At 38.4% G+C, this 9,994-nt stretch overlaps 1 protein-coding gene across 1 annotated transcript; it reads left to right on the top strand.

Moving 5' to 3' along the window:
* The first annotated feature begins 1,223 nt into the window (after nt 1-1,223).
* Nucleotides 1,224-1,922, top strand: LOC145770972 (uncharacterized). The gene has a single exon (XM_082582712.1). It carries the CDS (start codon nt 1,224-1,226, stop codon nt 1,920-1,922), a length of 699 nt encoding a protein of 232 aa, XP_082438838.1.
* The last annotated feature ends 8,072 nt before the right edge of the window (nt 1,923-9,994 follow it).

Here is a 9,994-nt window from a genome sequence, read left to right as displayed (position 1 = left end):
TTGATCCGAGCGGGAAAGAGCAGCATATCGGGAGAAGGTAGTGTGTGATAATCTAAAATATTGAAATATGAAAATACAGATCCAGTGTTGTTAATGATATTACGTCATTGATGATGATATGAGTCCATTCACGATATGCAATATATACTTAATTCATATATTGCTATTTTATTTTATTGATGATGATTGTATTCTTCATTGAGCTGCAGCATGCTGATGAAACGACAATTGTTTACAGGTAAATTGATAATGAAACAATGGATTTAACATACTATGACGTCACACAATTACTGGCGGGTTTTGAGGTTTGCTGTCTTGCGCGCTCGGATGCTTACTGCAGAGCTTCTGCTGTTGGGGAAATGAGCTTCTGATCGCTGGAATCGTCTTTTCCATGAATGTATATATATAATGGCCATGAAGGTATATGTATATCTATGTGACATTTTCCTATTTGTGGTACGTAAGCACCAAAAATAGTACTACTGCCAACCTTGCCAAAGTGCTCAAACTGCAAGCAGTGAGCTTTGCGCAATGCATAGCAAGGTGCCCCCAGTAAAGTGCTACATATGGGCAGCCCATATTAGATTTGTGGGTTGAGTGTGAGCAACCCACATGAAACCCATAAATGAATATGGGCAGCCTATATGGGGGCAATGTGATGCCCGCGGACACAATGTGTATGGGCCCCATATAGGCAGCTCACAGCTCACATGCTCACATGCTCACAGCTCACAGCTCACATGGGCCCCATATAGGCCCGTACATCAGCCCATATGGGTCCCCATGTGAGGCCCATATGAGCTTGCTGGCTGGGTAAGCACTGCTTTCCTTGCTTTCCCTCACCGATCGTCACTGTTGAAAACCCACAGATTTGGGCAAAATGTAGGCCTACAAGTATTTTTATTAAATTTTAATTAATTTCTTTTGTTATATAACGTTAGAGTGGACTTAGAGATGATAAATTAAAAAAAATTATTATTTTTCAAATGTTTCCATGTTGATGAAACCTCAAGCACCAACGTAAATTGTGTGACGTCATAATTGGTAGGCGTCGTGTTCTTAGTTCTGTGTTCACTGTAATCATTCTTTAGTTGCGCCTAGTACAATTGACACGTAATATTTGTTCTCCCTCTCACTCTTTTGTTAACATGGTGGCAGCGAAAACTTTAAGTTGAACAAATGAAAGAAGTTAACTGTTGAAAGTATATTGCTTAAAAAAAAAGATGGCAAATAATAACTTTAGAGCGCCCTGTCCGTTAGACTTACGTGATCCTAATTTATCAGAAGCATACAAGAGATGGAGGCAGCATCTAGAAGTTTATTTAAATGCAAGTGGAGCTTACGAAAAAGCAGACAAAATAAAAGCAGCCATCATACTTCAATGTGCAGGACCACAATTTATAGAAGCATTCTTTCAGATGAACTTCGATGAAGAGGACGACAAAAACAAACCAGACGTTGTTTTGAAAAAGATTGAAGAATATTGCCTTCCTAAACAGAACACAGTCATGGAAAGTTATAGATTTTGGAAAGTGCAATATCAACAGCCTTTCGACACATTTCTAACTGAACTCAGACAGCGAGCTGAAGGATGTAACTTCAAAGAAGCAGACAGAATGATTAGGGACAAAATTGTTTTTTCTATTCCAGACAAATTACAACAAGTTTTGTTAAGAGATCCAGATTTAAATTTAGAAAAAACTATTCAATTATGCAGGTTGGACGAAACGTCACAAAAACAAGCTAATGAAATGTCTCTTCAAAAATCTGAATCAATAATCCAGAAAGTGCAGAATCCAACACATTATGTGTATACCAGTGCTTCCACTTTTACAAAACTAGACAACTTTATCAAGAACTGTCCACGATGCGAAAATCTCATCGCCGAAGGAACTGCCCTGCTTATGGAAAAAAGTGCTTGAAATGCAACAAGATGAATCACTTCAGTACAGTCTGTCGCACTCGTATTCACTCTATGAAAAAGACGAACAACTACAAGGAAGAGCAAAAAGGTAACTGCGAAACTGATGACGATTTTTTATGGTATGTGTTGAAACATAACGAGACTCGCTTAATGGTGAAACTCAATATTAATGGACAAGACGTCAAATTCCACTTAGATACTGGCGCTGATGTCAACGTTATTAGGGAAGAAAATGTTCACAAACATCAAATAACTTTTAAACCCAATGCTCTAACCATGTGGTTAGAGCAACTCTGGTTAGAGCACTAACCAACTCTACACAAGTAAAATCGATTGGTGAAACAGTTTTGCATGTAGTGAATCCTAAAAATAAAGAAGTTTAGGCCTATAAATTACCATTCACTGTTGTAGAAAACAAGTTTGACTGTTTGCTAGAACTAAAGTCTATACGAGATATGGATCTTATTAAAGTAAACTTCGATAACTTTATATCTCAAGTTAAACAACTTGACCAATTAGGAGATTTAGGCACAGCAAATTTAATTGTTGATCCAAACGTGAAACCTCGAATATCACCATGCCGAAAACCTCCCTTTGCCATTCAAGATCAGGTCAAAGAAGAAATCGAACGTCTCGTGAAGCGGAACATTCTATCACCGATTGACAAACCTACACAATGGGTAAGCCAAATGGCTGTAGTAAAGAAACCTAATGGAAAAGTACGAATTTGCATTGATCCACAACCATTAAACGCCGCTCTACAGCGTGAGCATTACAAACTACCTACTATTGATGACGTGCTCCCAAAGATGAACAAAGCTAAAATATTCAGCAAACTAGATGTAAAAAAAGCTTATTGGCACATCAAGCTGGATGAAGAGTCAAGAAATCTCACAACCATGATCACTCCATTTGGACGATATCAATGGAATAGATTACCTTTCGGACTAAAAGTGAGTAGTGAAATCTTTCAAAAACGTTTCAATCATGCCCTTGTTTATCTCTCCGGTGTGATAACGGTAGCCGATGACATTGTTGTAGTAGGTTGGGGTAACACGAGTGACCAAGCTGAAGTTGATCACGAAACCAACATCAAGAAACTGCAAAAACGTTGTCAAGAGCAAAACATCATTCTCAACAATGAAAAAGCTGTAATCAAGCAAGAAGAAATCACTTTTATGGGTCACCGAATAACTAAAGAAAGCATTTCAGCCGATAAAGCAAAAGTTGAAGCAATCATGAATATGCCTGCCCCAACAGATATACACGGTGTGAAAAGATTTACCGGTATGATTCAATACTTGGCAAGATTTATGCCTAACTTGGCGAATGACCTGGAACCAATTAGAGCCCTCGTAAGAAAAGGTGCAAAATGGAATTGGTCAAGTGAGGCCGAAGAAGCTTTTCAAACAATCAAAAAGAAAGTGTCTGAAACATCACTGTTAGCTTACTTCGATCCCGAAAAAGAGCTTTGTCTTCAAGTAGACAGCAGCAAAGATGGTTTAGGAGCCGTACTTATGCAAGAAGGTAAACCTATTGAGTATGCCTCAAGATGCTTAACATCCGCAGAACGTAATTGGGCTCAAATAGAAAAAGAAGCTCTTGCTGTAGTATTTGGTTTGGAACGATTTGACCAGTAGCCTACACTTATGGCAATACAATTCTGGTGGAAAATGATCACAAGCCTCTGAAAATCATCCTAAACAAGCCTCTAAGTCAAGCCCCGAGAAGATTACAAGCATTGATGCTACGACTGCACAGATATAATTTTACATTTCAGTATGTTCCAGGAAAACAACTTAGGCTATTTTAGCTGACTGTCAACTCGATATCAGTCGACGGATTTGGAGATATACCCGATCTTCTGGTAGAAGAAGTAAGAAAAGCTTCCAATGAAGATCCCGACATCCAGAAACTATTAGAAGTTATTCAAAGCGTATGGCCAGATCACCAAAATGAACTCGAGGTATCTATACGACCATACTTTTCTTTAAGAGACACTCTAAGTTGCCACGATGGCATTGTCCTAAAAGGACAGAGACTTTTAATACCAAAAACTCTCAGACATGAAATGAAGCAGCGCTGTAGGGTTTTTAGCTTTCTACTCCCCTTAGTGTAGGGATTTGCCTAACTTAAGTCCCCAGCGTAGGGTTTAACTGTCTAGTTGTCGTATTTTTTGTTTATAAAAAGGAAATAAAAGGAGAATTTACAAGAATATATTAAAAGGATAATTTAGGCTTCTGGCTGTCTAGTCTAGGGGTATGACTTCCTACAAAAAGTAAACCAATCGAATAGAATCATACATTTTATTATTTATCAATGTTACAAGTTTTAGTATTTGGGGAGTTGAGAAAATATATAACTAATTTAATTTATTGAGACGGGTGTCGGATGAATGACATTCTCCCGGCGTGCATTTAACCTTCTCTTTCTAAAAAATTCAGTCCGTTCGTTTTGCCAGTCAAATTTCGAAATGCCTGTCATTTTCAATTCCCCGCTTACTTCATAATATACCGGTAGAGCCTTTTCATCAATAACAGCTATCGTAAGAATCAAGGGAAAAGCTATACCGGTTTCATAGTTATGTCGCTTTAGAAATACAGATGTGTTGAGCTAGATTCTGTGTGAGTGGCATTTGTTACAGGAAGCTTGACTTATGTTCTGTGAGAACGCTAGGTTTTGAATTTGCAGCATTGAAATGCATTTTGCAATACTGATAATTTTCGGTTAAATGTTAAAATATAATTTTGTTAGTTAAAAACATGGTACATGTTACACACTTCCCTCCTTACGGCAAAATAACAGATAAATAATATTACAATAACTCGGTTATACATGTTGCAACAATATATAGGTGTGTGGTTATAAGATATGTTTTTTTACAAAGAAAATTGACAATTGTAGGCTAACAATTGCTAGGGGAAGACACATGACCCCCCTCCTTTCGTGGGATGAGGAGATTGAACGCACACATAAGTTAACAAGTAGTCGATAACGTGATTGCAGGGATAACAGTCGATTATCATAAGAGATAAGGCGATGTCTTGAGTTCCCTGGGAGCCGTTTTGGCTTAGTAGGCTACGATATACAATAATTGCAGGACTGTAATAGGTTACAGTAATTGCGGTTACAGGGGTAACAGTCGTTTATCATAAGAGATAAGGCGATGTCTTAAGTTCCCTGGGAGCCATTTTGGCTTAGTAGGCTACGATATACTATAATTGCAGGACTGTAATAGGCTACAGTAATCGCGGTTTGCAGGGGTAACAGTCGTTTATCATAAGAGATAAGGCGATGTCGTATGTTCCCTGGAAGCCATTTTGGCTTAGTAGGCTACGATATACAATAATTGCAGGACTGTAATAGGCTACAGTAATTGCGGTTACAGGGGTAACAGTCGTTTATCATAAGAGATAAGGCGATGTCTTAAGTTCCCTGGGAGCCCTTTGGCTTAGAACGATATAGGCCTAGAGTAATTGCGGTTGCAGGGGAAACAATCGATTATCATAAGAGATAAGGCGATGTCGTATGTTCCCTGGAAGCCATTTTGGCTTAGTAGGCTACGATATAGGCTACAATAATTGCACTTGCAAGATAAAATACACAAATATGGTAGGCTAGGCTATATAGGCAGGTGAGTGTCCTTGATTGTTCATGCCCCGCGTTCGGGGAGATAGGCTTGACACTTCATAGAAGCAAACATAATAATAGAATAGCGGTGAGCTACGCGTGCGCGAAGGTTGTGCTAGGCGAAGATGGCGTTCATGAGAGTAATGTCTTTGAGGACAAGATATGCTATTGAGTTCAAGCATGTTGAGTTCGAGACTATGACAGCAGTGCTGATGAGCAGTTCAGTTTAGGTCTGTTGACGGATGATGAGCAGTGAGCACGACATGAATGAGTAGTCAGCTTGTAAGGTCGCAAGCTGTAAAGCAGACGTCTTGAGAAGCTGGATGCTGGATAGACAGTGCAACTGTGGTGCACGTCGGTGTGTCGCAAGCAACAGTGCTTCTTGTGTGAAGAAGGCTTGAGTGCGTAACAATGCAACTACGCGTGGTGTCGCAATGTAGCAGTGGACATGAGATTGACCATGTTGAAAGGTAACGATGAAGCTTCGGTGCATGTTGGCGGCTATGAGGTTAGCCGAGTTGACGTCGTCTGCGCAGAGCTTCTTTAAGTAAAGGCATCTCACGTGGAAGTAAGTTGATGAGAGTCACCGTGTGGTGGCGATAGAGAACTCTGTCGTGTCATCCGTCGTAGTGCTGTAGTCTCTCAAGGTCTCTCGAGGTCTCTCGCATCTCATCTAACAACAACCATGTGGTGAGGTGGCGCATCTGCAAAATTCGATACAGAGTAGCATCCGCAAGATACATAATTGCGGTGTGATAAGTAAAGTACGTACACAATAACACAATAACAAAATATAGCATAAAATTGTTGAAACCACTAGGCGACATGATTTAATCATGGCGGCAGATGCCAGCTTATGGGGTTCTAGAAGCTGTTCAAGTGTGAGAACAGGCAGGAAAAATCGGTAGACTGTAAGTATGTACAATGTGATATAATAAAGGGGATGCAATGTCAGTGAATGAGCGAAGTCGTTGAGGACGAATAGCTTAGTTAACGTAGGCTAGGTGAAATGGTGAGCACCTAAAATTGTAATTAAAATGCAGTGAAAAACAGGTGATGATGCGATATCAGTGAATGAACAATGTCAGTGAGACATGGCGTAGCTTAAAGTACGATATGTAAAAGCGGTAAATAATAACATAGGATAAATGGGAATACTACGTAACATGACAGTGTCATGGCGTAGGCTAAGCTTACGGCTAATAGGGTGTATGTAACAGGAAACAGTAATGGTTCAATAGAACATACCGAGATAAAATCGCTAGGCATAAAACGTCTAGCATGTTTTGTAATGGTTAATCAACGTTTGAACGACGTGGGATGAATGTTGCTGTTTAATCGATTTCAGAACGTGGCAGCGCTCCTGCCTTATCAAGAAACAAAAGAAATTACATGGCCAAATGCCAACCAAGCTTTTACACACAAAGTTCCATATTCAGGGTAAATAACTGTGCATATACTGCAATTCCAAACAAAAGAAAACAGCGGCTAAAACATAGCTAAACAAAGTTTCTCAAATCATGTTAGCTCCTAATAATTATAAAAAAATGGGGGGAACGATAACAACCTTATGTGTCCAGGCGGCTTCGCATGATTTCCCCTATCCTTTGCCCCAGGGAGTTGCACGAACTGATAGCTTCAGCTGAGAACGTATAAGGGTACCAAAGTGTCTCCTAGCCGGAGTAAAAAGACGCACAAAAATTACGATGGTTGCTTGGGAGCGAAACCACAACGCTTTGCAGAGCGGTGCCTGCACGTCTGTATAAAATAAGATTGGGACGGGGTGTCCTGCAATCTGCGATGCCGAGTAAGGCAAAATAAAAAGAATATTAAAATGAGCTAAAAATTTAAGTTACATTTGACACTGTGAATTTTAAACAAAAAATTACATGGTTATGTTTCCCTGAAAAGGCAACTTGTTGGTAATTACTAATTAGTAAATCTAATTATTCTAATGTGAACGTTTAAAAATATTAAAAGTGGCAAATGGCGGTTTAGCATGTAAATAAATTGTTGACATCGGCGTCTAAATGGGCTGTCTGCCGCTGAACAATTCGCTTTATTACTTTCCATGAGCAAACAACAAAAATCAGTTACGTTTGACAAGCAATGAATTGCCGGCGTTGCGCTTAAGAGTACAGTAGGCTACACAAAATTTATTGTCGAACTAACGTGTGAAATGTTATCAAGTAACATGTTTTTAAAAGATATTTATGATAAAAATTGTAGCATAGGGTACTTACCAGATTTTTTTATAGCTAGTTTGGAGAATATTTCTAAACTTACTTGTCTGAGTGTCACCAATGTGGTAGGCTAACATTTATATTACATATGTCAAATTAAAGGTTTAATAAGTTAACTATATTAAGACTGTCTGACTACCTGATAAATATTCTGTCTAATTTGGTTACACTAAAAATTTTTTCACAAACTAAAAATTTTTTACTTTGTTTGGACGAGCCCCCAGTGTAGGGTTTTTAGCTTTCTACTCCCCTTAGTGTAGGGATTTGCCTAACTTAAGTCCCCAGCGTAGGGTTTAACTGTCTAGTTGTCGTATTTTTTGTTTATAAAAAGGAAATAAAAGGAGAATTTACAAGAATATATTAAAAGGATAATTTAGGCTTCTGGCTGTCTAGTCTAGGGGTATGACTTCCTACAAAAAGTAAACCAATCGAATAGAATCATACATTTTATTATTTATCAATGTTACAAGTTTTAGTATTTGGGGAGTTGAGAAAATATATAACTAATTTAATTTATTGAGACGGGTGTCGGATGAATGACATTCTCCCGGCGTGCATTTAACCTTCTCTTTCTAAAAAATTCAGTCCGTTCGTTTTGCCAGTCAAATTTCGAAATGCCTGTCATTTTCAATTCCCCGCTTACTTCATAATATACCGGTAGAGCCTTTTCATCAATAACAGCTATCGTAAGAATCAAGGGAAAAGCTATACCGGTTTCATAGTTATGTCGCTTTAGAAATACAGATGTGTTGAGCTAGATTCTGTGTGAGTGGCATTTGTTACAGGAAGCTTGACTTATGTTCTGTGAGAACGCTAGGTTTTGAATTTGCAGCATTGAAATGCATTTTGCAATACTGATAATTTTCGGTTAAATGTTAAAATATAATTTTGTTAGTTAAAAACATGGTACATGTTACAGCGCCTTCATAAAGCACACTTAGGATGTGACAGTATGATGCGCCGTGCTCGAAACACCATTTTTTGGAAAGGCATGTGTAAAGAAATTTCTGAAATTGCTAATTCATGTGATGTTTGTCAAGAATTTAAGCCAAAAAATCAAAAAGAAACTTTAATTCAACATGCCTAAGGTAAAACGCCGTTTGAAAAAGTTGGTGTAGACATTTGTCACTATCAAAACAAAAACTACTTAATCACTGTTGATTAGTTTAGTAATTTTTTTAAAGTTGATGTTTTACCAAACTTGACTAGTAGTCAAGTGATTGCATGTTTGTGCCTGTTGGTGGAACCTCAAGCACCAACGTAAATTGTGTGACTTCATAATTGGTAGGCGTCGTGTTCTTAGTTCTGTGTTCAGTGTAATCATTCTTTAGTTGCGCCTAGTACAGTTGACACGTAATATTTGTTCTCCCTCTCACTCTTTTGTTAACAATGGCCCCCTTGAAAAAGGTTCATGGCCCACTAGGGGGTCATGGCCCCCTGGTTGGGAACCCCTGGTCTATGGTTAAGAAAATCACCTCCCTATCAAATTTGTATTTCATCTATTTTGAACTGTTGGGTTTGCTGGCCGTGCTTAATTTTCATCTACGCAACCTGTAAATCTGCATCGCGTGCACGTTTTAAACTATTGTGGTTTTTCCACCTTCTTCTTTTTAGTCTAAGCGTAAAACGTATTGACCTGGAATAAATTGCGACCCTAACAAATTAGGTATCGTTGAAAAGCTTAACTCCTCTAGATTAAGATTTTCACTCTCCTCCAATCAGAGACCCTTGGCAAAAAAAGTTATGGCCGTTTTTGAAGCAGCACCTTGCGCCGCTAGTGGCGAAACTGTATTTTTCCTTTTACACAAGTTTTTAGGCTCATTTTTAACTTTTTTTCCTATGTGTATAAGAAAGAGACAACTCACATTTGATAAAATATTATTTATATTTAAATGACGTCAATCTGACGTCATCAAATTAAAATTGCTTACCTATTACTCTCAGCCCATTGATAATTGCAGATCCAATACATTTGTTCTAAAAAATCGTTTTTAGACATAACGGAGCTTCATATAATGATTCAAGAGGGCATTTTGACCGCAGGTCCGGTTTAATGACGAAACTAAACGCTACAAGTGGCGAGAGTATATTATGGGCATTATACAAAAAATGCGAAAATTTTTTAAAACTTTGCTTCAATAATTATGCCGTGGAGTGTTTTATTATCTTTATCCTGCATTGCGGGAAAGCGGACTTG

Source organism: Aplidium turbinatum, chromosome 5 (genome assembly GCF_918807975.1).
Source record: "Aplidium turbinatum chromosome 5, kaAplTurb1.1, whole genome shotgun sequence".
Lineage (NCBI taxonomy): Eukaryota > Metazoa > Chordata > Ascidiacea > Aplousobranchia > Polyclinidae > Aplidium > Aplidium turbinatum.
Note: the sequence above shows the minus strand (reverse complement) of the source record. Positions and strands in the feature narration are given on the sequence as shown.

What these genes read in the sequence shown, in the direction of transcription:
- LOC145770972 (XM_082582712.1), top strand. Translation starts at nt 1,224, where the DNA reads ATGGCAAATAATAACTTTAGAGCGCCCTGTCCGTTAGACTTACGTGAT.